Genomic DNA, 19,595 nt, shown 5'->3' on the forward strand with positions numbered 1-19,595 from the left:
TATGCTCCGACTCGCTTAGTACAGAGACTGTTTGCTTTTTGGTCTTGCTAGAAGAAGAATCTAGAGCCTTATAAATTAAGTTGCTGATGTCATTCTCCAGGTCCTACAGGTGACTGCTAATATCTGTACACTTAATACAGGCAAAACTGGCTGAGTATTTGTACAATCTATCATTCTTCTGCAGGAGAGAACTTTTGTGGGAGGTTCTAAGTATAGTTTTAAAATAAAGAAATCTCATGCTACACACTCCTAGTGGCTCCATCAGAAATCTATTATGACCAAGAGCACAGACTGTGTGCCATAAAATGAGCTTAGTTGCTCATTCTTTTTTAGCCTCAATCTTTCTCTCTTTCTCCCTTGAGTAATAACAAATGATTAATGAAGGACATTTAGTTTGAATAAATTATATGTAAAGTTGTTTTACACAAAACATTTTCCATGATATTGTATTTCCACCTCTGCTACATCTCTGCTTTTTTGTTTGAATTAATTCAACACTATTACCAACGTTATCCTCCATTAAACATCTGTTTGCCTTCACATTCAAGGCAACAGTGTCATTTTCAGATGAAGCTATTTTTCCTTGTTAAAATAGACAAGGCAGTTGGTACATTCAGACTCAATTTTTAAGTTGCATGATTGATTCCAAGACAGAGCTAAGAGCTGAGGCAAAGTTGCCAGTAATTGTTCAGTGTGTGCTCTCTTCTGATAGGTCTGAGGGTAGAACAACTCATAAGACTGAGCCTAACAGGGAAGTAGAAGGGAGTTAACTCAAGTTATTTCCCCAAGAAGCCGATTCTGAGACAGTTTAGGGTACAGGATGGTTATTAAGGTGTGCCCTCGGGATCCATACCTGGAGAAGAGAAGGGGAGGAAGCAAGAGTGTGCACAGGGAAGCAGGCAGGGCCCATCCCTGAAATGAGCCAAGATGAGCCAAAACGTTTATCTTCTGAACTGATTAGTTATTGGGGATGGATTGTTTTGGGAAGGAACATGACCTTGAGTGACCTTTAAATCTCAGGAAATGTTTGAAAAGGCCATCCCTGATGGCACTGCTAGGGTCTAGGCTCTAGATTAGAGGGACGTGGTCCTCAATCTGTGGTGACTTTGCCTCTTGGGGGACATTTAACAATGTCTGTAAATATTTTTGCTTGTCATGAGTGGGGCATGCTACTGGCACCAAACGGATAGAGTCTAAAGATGCTGCTAAACATCTCAAAAAGCACAAGACAGCCTCCAACCATAAATACTTATCTGTTCCAAAATATCAGTTATGCCAAGGATGGGAAGCCTTGCTCTAGGCAGTGTTTCCCAAACTTTTGACATATGTGTACCCCTTCTATAATTTTCGTAACGTTGAGTACCCCTCATACTCATGAGAATGTAGAATTAGGCGCAGCTAAGCACAGTGCAATGCATACCCCCACCAAACTCTTCCCGTACCCCTGGGGGTACGCATACCACACTTTGGGAAACACTGCTCTAGGGCAACACATTCCACCATGAAGTGGAGTCTGGCAGGCATCACGTGTCCACCATAGGAATTGACATTAATCAAGATTACATGTCAGACAGATACTCCATATTGCTCCCTCATCTGAATTCTCCCATAGACCCTCATACTCATGAACTGAAAGGATGCCCAGGTGGGAGGGAAAGTGCACTTGCTGAGAACAGTGTAGTATCTTCTAACTCTCACTTGATGGCTCCAGGCAGCAGTTCTGAGACCTATCTCTTTCTGTACTGCAAGCACAAGATGGGTGATATTTTTGTGTTTAGTTCCCTCCCATGAAATTCCTGAGCATGAGCTCCAAAACTCACCTCTCTACTTCATTTAAAAGACACATTGGAACCTGAGTGAGCTTAGCACACATTCAAGAGATGACCCTAACTCCTCCCTACTTTATATTTTTAAGTAGGCTATTTTGTTTCTCTGAACACTCATGGTTAGTAACAATTTGCTTACAGTAGCTTGCAGGTGATTTTTCACTGAGAATAAAACCTGTTGATAGTCCTGGTGAATGCCTGTAAAGAGACATCAACATTTTCAGGGGCATTCACTTCATACCCTCTTTTCCTGGTTCTAATTCATTGAATGGATTGAGTCATTCAAGATCATTCTTCAGATTTTATTGGCACTTCAAGAAATCAAGGACTCAAAGAATTAGCTCCTTAATTCATTTTAAAATAGCTCCCACATCATTCCAGACACTATCTTATTTTCTTGATAGAAATATATGTATGTACTAGTAAAGAAACAGGAAAAAAAAAAACCTGTAATTTTTCAGTCATATAGGTTAACTTGAGTCAATTATTATTCTCTCTAAAACAAAATCATGCACATTGTGTCTTTTAAAATAGAACATCAATGAAAAGAGAATAAGCATACATCCTCTAAAAATATTAAGGAAAATATAATGTAGTATATATGTAACTGAAAAATATAAAAAACAACAACAGATGCTTCATTATTATGGAGCTCAATAATAATGCTGATTATTGCAGTCAACAGCAACTGCAGTATTAGATTTTGTTATTAATTCCCACAGCACATTTCTATATAATGGATGTTATCATCTTTAATTTCAGTTGAAAATAGAAAGCCCAGAGGATGAAAACAGCTTGATTAACTTCACACAAAGGTACACTGGCAGAGGAATTTGCCATGCTCAGGTCACATTCTACTGTTAGAAAGTCTAATTTAGAGGGCTGCTTAAAAATTGTCCACAGACAGCCTGGCTTAAACAAGGGATATTTATTTCCCACAGTTCTAGAGGCTGGGAAGTACAAGATCAAGGTGCCAGACAATCTGGTGTTTGGTGAGGGTCTCCTGCTCCTGGTTTGCAGACTTCCTTCTTCACATTATATGTACCATCATGTGATGAAAAGCTTGGGATGCTACACAAGCACTAACCCCACTATGAGGCTCCTCTCCTATAACCTAATTTGGAAAAATATTTAGCCTCTAGCATACGGTACAAACAGTGGTGTGCCAGTAAAAGTTTAAAAACTGACTTAAAAAATGAGTATGTGTGTATATAATTTTATTTTTTAAATTTTACTGATAGAAAGAATGTGTATCACATGAGTATAAGAATAAATTATGTGTAATACATTTAATTATACATTTTGTATAGTTATTGATTCTTCAATAATACTTTTATTAGATTTTATCACAATTTTGTACCTATAGCCAACCTATAATTTCAATTGACCCACAAAGTATAGTCCAACATGAAAGTTGATTGATATTTTCAGATTGTAAACCATCAGCATATCACTTAATAGGGAACAGGGTCACAATGCTCAGTAGCACACCATTACCTAGTACTTCCACCATTCACGTAGGATGGGCATAGTAATCTTAAGAGCAGGGGCAATAGTAAAATGTGCCAGATTAAGAAGTGGTGCGATGATTTCTGAGTCTTTTTTGGATATAATTTATTTCATGAACAGTTTATGTAATTTAATTTCTCATTAATAACTGTGTTTAGCAATTGGTACACAAGATTACTGAAAATTGAACAGTTGGCTCTTGTGAGCTGAGATGAATGCTGTGGTAAGAAAAAGTTTTCAGTGAACCTATGTGCCTGTTTCCATGTCTCCTACCTGAACTGAGGGGGTGTCAGAACCTTGAGTCTGTGAGGGCATCCCTTTATCAAGCAACAGAGAATTTGAAATAAATGGTGTTGGGATTGGGCAGAGCTGTATCTTTAAAATTTACCACTATTTTTTTGTGGTTTATTCACAGGCATTCCCCTGCATTTCAACAGGCATTTATGGTAAGTGATCTAGCTTTTGATACTGTTTCTATTTCTTTATTTTCTTGGTAAAGGTGAGATTAACAGGAAAAATAAGAGATTCTTGATGGGTATAGTTTGCTGTGATATAAAGAGACTCAAAATGAAGGGCAAATCTCACTGAGGAATCTTGAGAGGCTATTTATATGTCCTATTGTGCTCTTGAATGTTGTGTTAGATACCCTGTGTAACGATTACATAAACTGTGGCTCAATGTCTTTTGTTAAACAAATTTTTTTCTATAGTAGGATTTGACCTCTGAAAATGTTTTCTTATCTTTTTAATAAAGTCAGGATTTTCTCTTAGATGAATCATAGTGCCTATACACCCTTGCATTATCATTATTTTGTTGTGAATTGCAAAATAACAGACGTTAAAAGGCAAATACCTGCATATATCTGTATATTTATATTTAAAAAATCCAAAGAGGTGACTGTTAATAAAAAATAAAAGCTTTAATAAACTGCAGATAAATTGTTTTGGTATTGATGGGTTGTTTTAAGTAGTGACTGCTTCACTTACAGGTAGAAGCATCTGTGTTTATACCATTTGTTTTCAGTAGCCTAAAGCTCTCAAATATTCTTCCACTACAGTGACGTTTTCCTAATTGTTTTTCTCAGGTTGTTAATAAATCTGGCTTACAATTTTAAGGTAAAATGGGGTTTATTTATCATTGTAGGGTTTTCTGATCAAGCAGAATAGATTACCACTTTTCTGAGCTCAAGCTTCTTAGAAGGAGACTCTTATCTGGGAAATAAAATGTGTACAAATATAAAGAAATAGTTTAAATTCATTACTATAGGAATGGGATGCCTAGATTTAAGTCAGAGCTGGGAGACTTAATTCTTCTTAATCTGGTATTTCTTTTGAAGGTTTCAGTAAGAATAAAATGGAAACTGTTGGCCTGAATTAAGCTGAATGTGGGAGGGTTCGGTCACATTATTTAATAATTTAAGGCATGCCTTTCCCCCCCCCCAGTCTGTATTTCACTGCAGACTGAGTTTGTGGAAGCCCAATGTGGGAGCATTATTCCCATTATGGCCATTCTTTCTGCCTCACAGTTAGAACTCCTAAATACTTGCTTAGTGGAAGGAAAGAAGCATTATGTGTAAAGGTCTATCTGATCAAGACCCAACATCTTCATTTCACCTTATCTATAGTCAAATCCGACTCCATTGCAGAAATGTTTCTCATTTTGAGAATGTTCTTCACAACAATCTTGATTTTCCTTGACAAAAACAAACAAAAATCAAACTACCAAAAACAATACTATGCACATCATTTTCTATGTTTATTGCCTATCCAATTCTTGATGTCTGTTTCATCTTTTAGAATCTCTCGCAGCGTGCAAAAAATTTCAAAAGGTAAAGTGGCAGAACAAGAAAATAGGAAAATAAAAAAAATAAAAAATGGGGAAGGACATGAACCTTAGAGGCTCAAGAGAGAATATTAAGAACTAAACCAAACCCAAAATGGCTTTTGTTTCATTTTAATCCCTAAAAGAAAGGGGTTCCTTCTTTGGTTAGCCCCAGAGTTTATTTTTAATTACAGGAGATCCTGTTTTACTAACTTTCCGATTACTTCAGTTCTCTTTAGTTTGTGGACATGATAGCATTTCTGCAAGCTGAAAAGTATTTCCTCTGCACCTTGCGAAGATTCTGGATTTCCTTCTGGCACCACATACTGCAAAGCAGCTCTTATGTAGAACCCCTGTTTTGTCTCCATTATCCAGATCAGCTTCATTGTTATTTTTACTCATTAGAATTTTGAATAATATTTATTTAAAGAAAGTAGTCCATAGTATACGTAGGCTTTGGCAAAAGTAGGATTGCAGTTTTTATATGGAAAATAATAAAATATTTTTAAAATACTACTACAAGAATGAACTCTGTTTCCATACTCACAACTGCAAACCTACTATATACTGCATTTTCTTTAGTCAATTATCAAGTTGTACACTTGAAACCTATATAATCTTATTAAATATTGTCACCCCAAAATTTTTAATTTAATTTTTTTAACTGAATGTAGTCCACAGCTAAAAAGAAAATTTTTGAAAAGCAAGCGAACAAAAATTCCCAACACATTGTTAGTCATGATGGGATGGATTTAGAGCAAATATTCAGAAAAGTCTCCTGGTTCCAGCCTTTCTTCCACAATTTAAGGCTCGCTAGATTAATTTTTGAAAAACACTGCTTGGTGCATGTTTTTCATCTCCTCAAAAGAATTTGATTATATTCCATTACTTTCTGGTGAATGTTCACTCATTCTAGACAAACAATGGGCATTTTTGTGTATCAGTACTCTCAAATTTTATGAAGTGGGAAAATGAAATCTCCTCTCCAGGATGTAGATTGGAATGCCAAAAATTTTATATGTATTCCTGCTTTGCATTTTTAAAAGGGGTGTTTAGTTTGTATAATTTTATCATATATTTGACCATATAAACTATTATTCCCTCAAACATTTTCAGGACAATGTTTTCTCCATAATATAGTTTTTGTGTTTGTTTTTTTAATTGTCACCTGAGGATATCATTCCATTGATTTTAGAGAGAGAGTGAAAGAGAGAGGGACAGACAGAGGGAAACATCAGTGTGAGAGAAACACATCAATTGGATTGGTTGCTTCATGCAGGCACCTCGACCAGGGCCTGGGCCAGGGAGGACCCTGAAACTGAGGTACATTCTCTTGACTGGAATTGAATCTGGGACCCTTTCATTTGCAGGCTGATACTCTATGTACTGAGCCAAACTGGCTATAGCCATATTATAGTTTGAAATATTTCTTGGCATCCACTCTTTGAGTATACCCACAGATGAGCTGTTATCCACACATGAGCTGATAAATTGCAGAACATGGCATATACAACCCTAAATCTCTTCTTATCTCACTCACACACTCATGTACCAAACTCACACATACTATTACCGCCACCACTTTATTCTGATCTGTACTCCAGCTCCCAAACAAAAACACATCATACATGCTTATACAGATTGAAGCTTGATATCTGAGAGGTCTTCCTTGAATGTACCAACTTTTGGTGGTCATTATAACACTGGAAATCTTTCAGCATTGGTAATTTGTACAATTGATAACTGCTCCCTCATATTGCTCCATAGCATTCTGTTTATATATCCTGTTTTCACAGCCAATTTGGATTCTTGAATCAGCAGAGATTCGCTTGTGCATATTTTGTGCACACTGAGTGCCTAGCATTGTGGCCCTAGCAGAAGCTCAGCAAATATTTGTTGTTTTAGGACAAAAGTAATGATTATAACCCAATTGTTAGCTAACTAAATATACACTGATGAACAAGACAGATCCAGAGACATGGAAGCATGACACAGACTGATGCATTCCAGAGGGAAGGCTGGGGATTAACCCAGGGAACTTATATGCATATATGCATAGCCCATGGACACAGACAATAGTGTGGTGAAGGCCTGAGAGGGGTGTAGGATAGAGAGGATCAATGGGATAAAAAGAGGGAGATCTGTAATACTTTTAACAATAAGGATAAGTTAAAAAAAATAATGATTCATTGACAAAATAACAGGTAGAGAAAGCTACCAATTAAAATCTCCTTAATGGGCCAATGTGTCTATTTTAGAAAAAGAAAACAAACAAAACAAAAAAACACAAGTGTACTTCTTCAAAAAAATCCTCAAATTGGAAATGGTATGTAGGCATGGCAGTGTTCACCTAGACAAGATAAAAACATGAGAACTTGTGAGCCAAGTGAATACAGCATTTAAGGTCATTTAAGAAAGCTTTGTTGTTTCTTACAGTCCATAGGCGGATGGGCAGTCAGGGAGGTACATGGTGTCCTGAGGCCACTCCTGACCCTCCTCATGCCAGCCCACCTCCCCACCTGCTGTCATTTCTCAGACACTTTTTGCTTTGGATTCACCTTCCCTTTTAGGTCTATAACCCACTAACCCAATGTAATTGTAGTTCTCCTATAACAACATTTTAACTGTGGTGGTGCCATCTTTTGAAGGTGGTTGTTCATTTAATTGCCAACACAATCTTATGCCAGGGCAGTTTCAAGAGGAAACATTCCCATTTCATGGAAACTCCGACACCATCCCCAGAGTCAAAGCATGACCGGAGGATCAGGCGCACACCAGCCCTTTGGGGGTGCTCGTGACCAGGACAGAAGCCAGTTTCTCGCCCAGCCTCTCTCGCCTTCCTCAGGTTGTGGAAGACTTAGACCAAAGGGCAGCAAAAGCAGCTGTGCCTTCTTGCAAGACAGAGACAGAGGAATATCTGCCTGGAGACTCCACTAGGTTTAAGGGAGAAACAATAGGAGCAGGTGTGCCCACTTTGAAGTTCCCCAGAGCAGGATCCTGGCTTTTCATTCAACTTGCAGCTACAGCCGCTGCTGCTGTGCCAGCGTAATGTTTCCAGGATGAGTCCACAGGGCAGCAGACCGCCTGCTTGCACTTAGGGCGAAAAGCCACGTTTGGTAAAATACCAAAGAGAGGCCTGTGCTACTTTGGGAAAAATAGATCCAGATGAGGCTTAAAAGGGCTCTTAACTCCCAGATTCCTGTTAAAGACTTGGATTGGCCGCTAAGCCAGTCTCCCAGGGAGAGGCCTGAACTTTGCTGATGGACATTTCAGATCCTGTGTGTGCCTCTGCCCTCTGAGCCAGGATTGGACACCGTGGTGCTAATAAGTGTAACAAAGGAGGCTAGACGTGATGCATCGAAATGGAATTTTTACAGAGAAGTGCACAGCAAAAATAAGTTCAGTCCGTTTTATGAGAGTCCATATAGTTCACAGAAATGAAGCCCAGGAAAGCGTGTCCCTGAAGTAGCTGGGGAAATATTCTCTATGGAGGAAACGAGAAATCTTGAATCTTGCTTTCCAGGTATGAGGCAGAGTTCTCAGAGAAGAACAAATTTCAGACATTGAGATATTGGCTGGAAATTTGCAGGAAAAAAAATTAAGTACAGCATAACCCAGGTGAATTCAGCTCCCATACTCATTCATTCCATTTCTGTTATCAACATGGAAGGCATGTTTCTATGAAGTCACCTAGTACCTCTCTGCTTTCCATGAAATGCTGCCAGGACATAGCTTTCTCACGGAGTCCCTCATTTGCATTCAGGTTTTCTCTTCTGCTTCTAACCGGTAAAAAGGAGCCCAATGTGATGTTTTGTTAACCTTATACCTACTCGGCCAATATTTTTATCACAACATCTGTCTAAATTCACAGACATGACTTGGAAAGAAACCAACGCATTCTCCAACAGCAAGGCTGAGGGCATGCCCCATGTCAGCTTTAAACACTGACAGATTTCAGAGGGTGTGACAACTATTGCCGTGCAATTCTGGGCTCGCTGGAAGACTTACCTTATGTAATACATTTGGAAACCAGAGCAAAATCGACAAAAATGTGTGCCCCTCTCTTTCATCCCCCTGACAGCTCTCTCCTCCCTCTTGCTTTCTTCTCGTCCCTTTGATATTTCCATTTGCTTTGAAAACTTCCTTTCAGGTGGTCTAATGATGGCTCTTTTTTTTTTTTCCCCTCATAAATTCCCTTCTTTGACATGCATTTTTTTCCCCCCCCCTGATCATGTATTCCCACTATATGAAGCATTATTTTGTTCTTGGCAATCCCTGAGTTAATTGCTGGCTTTGAAAGCAAAGTAACATTAGAATTGAGTGTAAACTGATTACTCTGGGAAAATACAGTGCTAGGACCAAAGCCATTACAGTTATATCATATTTGAATATTATTTACCAGCTGATCCTGCTGAAGCACACATGTGTAGCTTCCCCCATTATCAACACCAGGCACCAAAGTGGTGCATTTGTTATAAAAGATGAACTTAAATCAACATACCATAATCACTCAGAGTCTATAGTCTACCTTAGGGTTTGCTCTCCATATAAATTCTATGGATAATGACATGTATGTGCCATTATAATATTATACAAAGTATTTTCACCACCCTAAAAATCTTCTACACTGCCTATTCATCTCTCCCCCATTCAACCCCTGGCAAAGTTGGATCTTTTTATGTCTTTATGGTTTTGACTTTTGTATAATGTCAGATTGTTGAAATCATAGTCTTTTCAAACTGGCTTCTTTCATACAGGAAGATGCATATCAAATTCATCCATGTCATTTTATGGCTTGATGACTCACTTTTTTTAAATTTTTTATATTTTATTGATTTTTCTTACAGAGAGGAAGGGAGAGAGATAGAGAGCTAGAAACATTGATGAGAGAGAAACATCAACCAGCTGCCTCTTGCACACCCCCTACCGGGGATGTGCCTGCAACCAATGTACATGCCCTTGATCGGAATCGAACCTGGGACTTTTCAGTCTGCAGACCAACGCTCTACCGCTGAGCCAAACTGGTTTCAAAAAAATGGCTCACTTTTTTAGTGCTGAGTAATATTCCACTGTCTCGATGTACCTCAGTTTATCCATTCATTTATCGGAGGATGTTTTAGTTGCTTCCAAATGTTGGTAATTAGGAAAAAGCTGCTAAAAAACATCCACGTTTAGGTTTTTGTGTGGAAATACATTTTCAACTGCTTTGGGTAAATACCAAGGAGTACAATTTCTGAATCATGTGGTAAGAATATGTTTAGTTATATAAGAAACCACTAAACTGTCTTCTAAAGTGGCTGTGCTATTTTGCATTCCCACCAGCAATGACTGAGGGTTTCTATTTTTCTATTCTTCTGGTCAGCATTTGGTGGTATTAATGTTCTGGGTTTTGGCCAGTATAATAGTATGGTATCTTAAAGTCTGTCATAATTCAGTGCCCCCTCTTTCTACATAACAAAATTGTAGTCAGGCACATCTGTTCTAGCTAGAACAAATTTCAAATCTTTGTAGAGTGGTTGGTCACAAGACCAATTCCTCTCCACTGGAAGGGAGGTTGAAGTGATGAGTGCTAATTTAAGTTCAGGTACCTTAAAATAAGGTATGTGACCATCCTGTGTGTTTCCTTTACTGGAATCAGGAAAAGTAAGAATATGAGAATAATGCCTTAAAGAAAGAAATTTAATCACTTAACATCATGGTAGATTCCTGACTGTTAAGTGACAAAATGGAACAAATTATCTTAACAGCAGAATGCTCATTTTTAAACTGTTACCATAGAGCGAAATAAGCATCTATATTTATTAAACATCTCTATTTTGAAGCTTCTTTGTTACAGTATCTTAGCTTTACCGTAACCAATATAGTTTCTTTCAAACCCATTTCAAGGTATGTTCTTAAAATAGATTCAACTAAAAAGAATTTGACATGAAAATCATTGTCCTAAAGAGCTAAACATACCCAACTCCTTTAAGAACTGTGAAAATTATTTTTGAAGTTCTTTCTAAAGAGAGCTGACCTATATTTATTTAACTTCACCCTTAAAATCAAATAAACATCATCTCTCTTTATTTCCTACCTAATAAAAGAGTAATATACAAATTAACCATCACTGTGCTACACCCACCAGCCATGCCCACCAACCACGCCCACCAGCCAACCAGAGTGAGTATGCAAATGACCCAACCAAGATGGCTACCAGAAGGGAGGCTTGGGTTTCCCTGGCAACAGAGGAAGCTAAGCTTTCCACACACTTTGGTAGGCCCAGGCCTCCACTCAAGAATACAAAGTTTCAATTATAGAAGGTAAACAAATCCAAACAGAAATGGCAGCAGCCATGGAGTGAGCAGGGGCTTGGCTCCACTCCAGGCTACAAAGTTTCAATTGTATCTAGAAGGTAAATAAATTCCATATATCAGGGCCTCTGCTTGGGTCACCAGAGGGCCTGGCTGGCCTACAAACTACCACAGTCCCCTTGCCCAGGCCACCCCATACCCCAAGGGAACCCCCACCTTGATCTGGGACATACTTCAGGGCAAACTAGTTGGTCCCCACCCATGCACCAGGTCTCTGTGCTATCTAATAAGAGAGTAGTATGCAGATTGACTATCACTCCAACACAAGATCAAAATAGCTTCCCCTATGTGGTCAAAGATCCTGTCCCTATGTGGACACAAGATGGCCACCACAAGATGGCCAGCAGAGGAGGGCACTTGGGAGGGACCAAGCCTGCAAGGGAGGGCAGTTGGGGGCAATCAATCCTGCAGGAGAGGGAATTGGGGGTGACCAAGCTGGCAGAGGAGGGAAGTTGGGGGCAAACAGGCTGGCAGGGGAGCAGTTAGACATCAATCAGGCTGGCATGGGAGTGGTTAGGATGATCAGGTTGGCAGGCAGAAGCAGTTAGGGGAAATCAGGAAGGCAGGCAGGCAAGCAGTTGGAAGCCAGCAATCCTGGATTGTGAGAGGGATATCCAACTGCCCAACCCTACTAGGATTGGGCCTAAACGGGCAGAAGGGCATCCCTCAAAGGGTCCCAGATTAGAGAGGGTACAAACTGGGCTGCAGGGACATCCCCCCCACCCCCATGCACAAATTTCATGCACTGGGCCTTTAGTATGCATATATTTATAATTGTGTAACAAGACAAAAAAGATAATTTAAATCTGGATGAGAAAAATGAGAAAATACATGGAAATTAATTCTCATCCAATGAAAAGTGTAGTCAATTCTTAGAGTCCCCTAAATAGCTGTCACTACTTAGCCCCTCTTTCCCTTCTTTAGACAAATAACAATGTAATTTCTTCACTATATACAGTATTTTCCTGTTCTTGATATTTTCTATAGATGGAATAATAAAATATGTGTTCTTTTGTGACTACCCTCTTTCATGTAATATAATATTTTAAAACTAGAGGCCCAATGCATGAAATTCATGCAAGGGTAGGCCTTCATAGCACCAGCTACCTCAGCCCTTGCAGCCCCTGCTGCCTTGCAGCTCCGAGGCCCCTTGGCCCTGCCCACTGGTCATTCTAGAAGGTCATTATGAAAGGCCGTTTCTGCTTTCTGGTCTAATTATCATATTAGCTCTTTAATATACAGGATGTCATTTATGTAGTAGCATACATCATTAACTTATTTCTTTTTATTGATATTCCATTGTATGGATATATCATATTTATTCATTCATCATCAGTTAATTAATATTTGAGTTTTTTATACTTTTTATGTATTATGAATAATGCTTATATGCAGTTAATTTAGGTAAACTTATACATCTCTATGTATAAATTTTAACTTTGATTCAGTGGTTTTCTGTTGTTAAATTTTAATCATCATGAAACAATTCTCATTTTTATTCTTTGGCCGCTCAGTTTCTCTCAAGCCTCTTCAAGGCTACCTTTGGTTCATGATTCTTTGTCCTGCTTGCCTGGGTGGTGATGTATGTTTCTTCTTTCATTGTGTGAGATGAATCTTTGAGTATAGTTTCATTTGGATTCTCTTATAGTACAAGGGATAGCGAAGGAGGAGGGCACATATCAGAATCACTATGGGCATCAATTTCAGGGTCCCATAGATCTAGGTGTAAAAGTCTGAGGCGTTTCTTAGCTTTTTGTCCTCAGGCAAGTTACTCTCTCTAGACTTCAGTGACCTCAGTTGTCAAATGGGACAACAATGCACATCACATGGGCTTGTTGTAAAATTAAATTAGATAATATATTGCCCTAGCCACCTTGGCCCAGTGGATAGAGCACCAGCCTATGGATTGAAGGGCCCCAGGTTCAATTCAGGCCAAGGGCAGATGCCTGAGTTCCTGGCTCAATCCCCAGTGGCGGGCGTGCGGGAGGCAGTTGATCAATGATTCTCTCTCTCATCATTGATGTTTCTGTCTCTCTCTCTTTCTTCCTTCCTCTCTGAAATCAATAAAGAAATATATATATATATATATATATATATATATAAATAGATAATATGTTAGTGTCTATCATGGTATCAGATACATAAAGATAAACATTTAAGAATGGTTGTTACTATTATTTCTAGTAGTAAATTTACCTTTACTACTATTGTTAGTGTTTACTCTCCCTCTGGAATCTGAGCTTCTTGAGAGTAGAAGGCTTTGAGTGTTTTATTCACTTATATCACTAGATTCTAGAAGAGTATTTAAAAGTAATTTACTTTTTAAAAATGTTTTTATTGATTTTAGAGAGAGAGGAAGTGAGTGGGATAGAGAGATAGAAACATTGATTAGAGAGCAACATCTATTGGCTGCCTCCTGAATGCCCCCTACCGAAAGAATGGAACTGTAATTCACAAGTAATTTATTTTGAAAGAGGCTTTAGTTGGGCTCCAAATGACACCAGTCAGAAGTCCCTTATCATGAGAACCACCTTGCTTTCTGTGGGATTGCTTCTGCTGCTTCTCTGAAGGCCACTTGTTACTTCTAAGCTACCTCTGTGTCCTGTAGCTCACCTGTATGAGTTTGGTGTCTGAAAATGAAACCTGTTTGTAACATTACTCTATGCTGTCTACATTACATGAGCCATAATAAGCACTGTAGCCTATTGCTTAAACACTAGTCACCTTGCTTCTGCAATTCCAAGCTGTTTATCTAAGCCCTATGAATAAAACCATTTTGTTTTGTCTGTATGTACATAAAATCTTTCAGTGATAAGAGAAACAAAGTAATTGTATTTATTCCTGGTCTCAAAATTGAAATCCCACATCGTAAGACAGCATATTTTCATGGTCAAAACTAAGATGTGGCTCTGTAAGATAGCTTGCTAATGCATCCTTTTAGGAAACCTTGGGGTGTAGATCACAATTACACCGCTGCTTGGCTTGAAGAGGGAAAAAAGTCTAATGTTTGCTTTTTGTTGCTAAAAGCCCTGAGGAAGTTTGCACATTTTTTCATTTCTAAGATCATACGCTCTTTGAGCTGGATGCCATTTTGGATGTCAGACTTGTCTTAACTTTTTATTTTTCTGGCTGCAAAAAAGGAGACCCCCTCTTTTTTTTTTTTCCTCTCTCTCTTTTTTGCTCTCTTTCTTTCTTTCTTTCTTTCTCTCTCTCTCTCTCTCTCTCTCTCTCTCTCTCTCTCTCTCTCTCTCTCTTTTTTTTTTTTTTTTTTTTTTTTTTTGCCTAGCCACACCAAATTAGTTCCTGTGAGAATTGCAAACAGATGCCCTGGTATGGGTTTTGCAATCAGAGGAATATGAGATTATCATTCAGAATGGTCTACTCTCTAAACTCTTCTTTGAACCTTGGTTCTAAGCTTTCTCATATGTAATTGGGAAGAGTATTAATACATATACTTTCCGTTATTAGAATTAAAAATGAGTTGAACTGAGGATTCTTCAGAAGTGAGTCCCAAAGACTAATCTCAATAAGGGTCATGACTTCCCCTTTGGTCCCTAGTTCCGTCTCCTGCATCTTCTACTCAGGCTTCATCTTGAAATGGTAGAGACCATTCCACCCGAGGTCACGGGGTCTACCATCATTAACTTGTAAAGACTGAGTTAATATAGAAAGTACCTGCATATCTGTCTCTGCATCATATCAGTACTGCACCTACTTTATTATCAAATTCCCTTTTCATGTACATTTTGATGCATCTGTAACATTTTTGGGGTTCCAGGGATAGCCTATATGAGAAATTATTTTTTAATTTAAATATCACATATTATCTAAACTATGAATATATTGTAATTCTTTTCTTGAAACAAATGCTTTACATTACTTACCTGTTAAATAATTTTACGGTCCTCTTCCAATAAATCTTGTAAAATTAACCCTCAGGAAGTTGCCCATCCTGTGGTTTATGGTACCTCCGGCACATTGCCAATGCCCCATTTTAAAAGCCAGGCATTCAACCAACCTTACAAATGTCAGCCTTTGCATCTAATTACAGGAACCTAGGAAAGTGATCACTGGCAGCTCTGGGACTCTCAGCTTCTGCAAATTCTGAATCCCTGAGCAAGCTGGAAAGATCTGCTGGCACTGCCATAGGGAAAGGTTAGCCTGCTAAATTATTGCCTCTCAATTTTTTCAACTTTGCAAATATTTTATTTCCTCATCCATAGTGTAAGAGAAAGAGAAGTGCATAGTGTTGCTGCTTTCCCATGTTGCGTGTAGAAGGAAATGAAGACTCATCAGCCTTTTTCATCTTTCATAAAACAATGCAAGTATGCCTCATTGCTAGGATAAAGCAGGAGTATGCATCAGGGGATCTGGAAAAATGTAAAAAGACTTGCCTTGAAATTCTTTTTGTATATCTCTGGACATGTTGAAGGCATATTATAACCTATGAGCAGTGTGTGCATGTGTGTGTGTGTGTGTGTGTGTGTGTGTGTGTGTGTGTGTATGTGTATAGGAGAGATCTTAGTCTAGCTTTTCTCCCCACAGATTTCACTCAAATCCACTTGTCCAGCCATGGGGTAACGTAAGAAGTAGAAAACATGGTGTGAAGATGAGGAGATGGTAAAGGAGAATAACAAAAAGATGGAAATACCAAGATGTTGGCAGTCTCATACAGGTGGCCATTGCTAGGCAGACGGAGACTGGGGCATGCAAACCGACCTCTGCCTAGGAAAATCACTTGCTTTTCTATTCTCTCCAGTTAGCGTTCTTTCCTCTCATCCTTTCCACCATCCTCTTTTTCCATTAGCACCCTCTTTTTCACTTGAAGCAATGCCATCTTACATGGGGCTACTGTGTCAGAGCTGCTAATATCAACTAAGTTAATGGGAAAGCAGGAATTCTCTGTATTTCTACCAGCCATCCTCCAGCTCCATCACTTCTACTGCCACAGGCCCATCATAATCTCCATGCAGCTTTTTTTTTTTCAAGAAAGAAGTACAGTGCCCAATGGAGCTTCAGTGATGAATAAACTGTTCTTGACTGGTTACACCATTGTGTATTTTATTGCATTCAAGGGCAGCCCTTGTCAAGAAGTTAAATAAACTATGTGCTTACTTAAAAAAGTAGAAAAAGGAGTAAAAGTATTGAAATGGTTTTGCATTCTGCATTGATTTGAGGTAAGAAAGAATCTACTAGGGAAGTGACAATGGTAAGATATGGTGGCTCTGTCCCTCATGCCATTCAGACCCAAATTGGCCCAGGACTATGAGAAGCCCAAGGTTTTTTGAGCAACACTTTAGACTAATGGGACTTAAGAAACATACTGAGCATTCCATGCAATAGCAGCAGAATGCACATCCTTCTCAAATGGATGAGGAACATTATATAGGATAGATCCATGGTCAACAAACTGCAGCTTATGAGCCACATGTGGCTCTTTGGACCCTTGAGTGTGGCTCTTCCACAAAATACCACAGCCTGGGTGAGTCTATTTTGAAGAAGTGGTGTTAGAAGAAGTTTAAGTTTAAAAAATTTGGCTCTCAAAATAAATTTCAATCGTACTGTTGATATTTGCCTTTGTTGACTAATGAGATTGCCGATCACTGGGATAGATCATCTGTTAAATCATGAGACAAATTTAAAAAAGTCAAGAAGATAGTTTATCAAGTCTCTGTTCTGACTACAGTGGAATGAAACTGAATAGATAACAGAATGAAACCTGGAAATTTCATGTATATATGGAACTTAACACAGTCATAAACAATTAGTGGATCCAAGAATAATTCAAAGGAGAAATAAAAATAATATCTTGAGACATATAAAAATGTAAACACAACATACCTAATGTAAAGGATGCAAGAAAAGCATATTGTAGAAGGAAGGTTTTAGTAATAAAAGCATACATATCTCCAGTAACTACAAAGAACAAGTGAAATCCAAAGTGAGAAGAAAAAAAAAAAGTAATAAAAATTAGATCAGAAATAAATGAAGTATATACTAGGAAAATAATAAAAAAGATTAATAAAACTAAGAGTCAGTTCTTTGAATATATAAACAAAAATTGACAAACCTTTAGCTAGAGTAACAACAAGAAAAAGTGGACCCAAAAATACATAAAATTATAAATAAAAGAGGAGACATTACAATTGATGTCTCAGAAATACCAAGGGTCTTAAGAAACTATTATGAAAATTATATACTAACAATTATAACATAGATGAAACAGGTAATTTCCTAGAAGCATACAATTTACCAAGACTGAGTCATGAAGAAAAAAATCAAAACAAAAAACCAAAGAGAACAATTTGAGTAATGAGATTGAATTAGTAATTAAAAAAAAAAAAAAAGCCCCTAACTCAGAAGACCATAGAACCATAGGTTTTGGTGAATTCTACCAAACATTTAAAGAATTAACTCTATATAAAATGAAGGAACACTTTCATTTTACATATATATATATATATATATATATATATATATATATAGAGATATAGAGAGAGAGAGAGAGAGAGAGAGAGGGGGGGGGGGAGAGGAAGAGAGAAAGAGATAGATAGAAACATCAAGGATGAGAGAGAATCATTGACCTGCTGACTCCTACTGGGGATCAAGCTGAAACCAGGGCATGTGCTGGAATCAAATCTGGGAACCTTCAGTCCACAGGCTGACACTGTTCACTGAACCAAACCAGCTAGGGTGAGGAAGTAACACTTTCAAACTCATCTTATTAGGCCACAATTATCCCAATAAAAGCCAGAAAAGGACACCACAGAAAAAGAAAACTATAGGCCAATATATCTGATTGCAATCAACCTGAATGACCAGCTAAAGGATAGTAAAATTATATTGAAGAATTCACAGAAGAAGCTACATCACAAATGGTAAGAAGGATAGAGATGCAGAAAAGACTGGATCCTGGGCTTGGGTACAGTGGATGAGAAGTTAAAGGAATATCTTGCCAGTAGTTGTCCTCTCAACCCCCCCCCCCAAAAAAAAAAAAAAAAAAGATGTCTCAACCCCATTCCAGGACCTCAAACCAGAGCAACAAGGCCAAGAAAAGAAGCCTACATAGCATTTGGCAGTGAAAATCAATGAGGATTCTGGATTCAAAAAAAAGGGGGGGGGGAATTCTGCTAGAATCCCAAAGAGCCAATGCACAGGAGCTTGCTCTCAGGCATTCACCTGAAACACTGGTAGAGGTAAGGCATATGGAAGCCATAAAGAGAATATGGCCCTGGAGAGAGATCTAGAAGGTCAGCTACTGAGGTTGTAGTCCTGAGTAAACATCCCATACTGCCCTCAGGCATCATATTCCAAATTCAGACTCTCCTATTCTTACAGCACCAGCTGGGGAAGGGCATTAACCCAGTCCTCCAAACACTGGCAACACCACCTTGTCAAACTTGAGGCCTTGAGGAAGGACTGTCGGTTGCAACCAACAGGGACCTGTGGTCAGATTTTCTCCTAGATAAACTATTTGCAGACTCGCAGATGGTCATTGGACAGTGTGCCTTTGGAATAGGGTCAAGTGCTGGCAAGAACGTAGAGAAAAGGGAACCCTTGTGCACTATTGATGAGAATGCAGAATGGTGCAACCACTGTGGAAAACAGTATGGAGTATCCTTTAAAATTAAAAATGGAACTGCATTTTGACACAGTGATTCCACTACTGGGATTATATCCTAAGAAACCTGAAACACTAATTCGAAAGAATATGCATCACTATGTTCATTATAGTGCTACTTACAATAGCCAAGATCTTCAAAAAGCCCAAGTGCCTTCAGTAGATGAGTGGGTTAAAAAGACTGTTACAGCCTGGCCGGTGTGCTCAGTGATTGACTGTTGACCCATGAACCAGGGGGATAAAATTCAATTCCTGATCAGGCCACATCCTGGGTTGGGGGCTTGATCCCATTGGGGGACCTGCAGGAGTCAGAAAATCAATAATTCTCTCTTATCATTGATGTTTCAGTCTCTCTCAACCTTTCTGAAATCAATAGAAATATATATTTTTAAAAATCTGATATAGTTATGCAATGTAATATTGCTTAGCCAAAAAATAAAAGAAATAAAGGAATTCTTACCTTTT

At 38.5% G+C, this 19,595-nt stretch overlaps 1 protein-coding gene across 1 annotated transcript in view; it reads left to right on the top strand.

The window, feature by feature from the left end:
- MACROD2 (mono-ADP ribosylhydrolase 2) overlaps positions 1-19,595 on the top strand; it is a 1,879,699-nt gene that overhangs the window by 1,287,366 nt on the left and 572,738 nt on the right. Inside the window, exon 7 of the mRNA XM_045574651.1 lies at positions 3,751-3,781. Coding sequence (XP_045430607.1) covers positions 3,751-3,781 — 31 coding nt within the window. The remainder of the gene's footprint in view (positions 1-3,750; positions 3,782-19,595) is intronic.

Source organism: Pipistrellus kuhlii, unplaced genomic scaffold (assembly GCF_014108245.1).
Source record: "Pipistrellus kuhlii isolate mPipKuh1 unplaced genomic scaffold, mPipKuh1.p scaffold_m20_p_6, whole genome shotgun sequence".
Lineage (NCBI taxonomy): Eukaryota > Metazoa > Chordata > Mammalia > Chiroptera > Vespertilionidae > Pipistrellus > Pipistrellus kuhlii.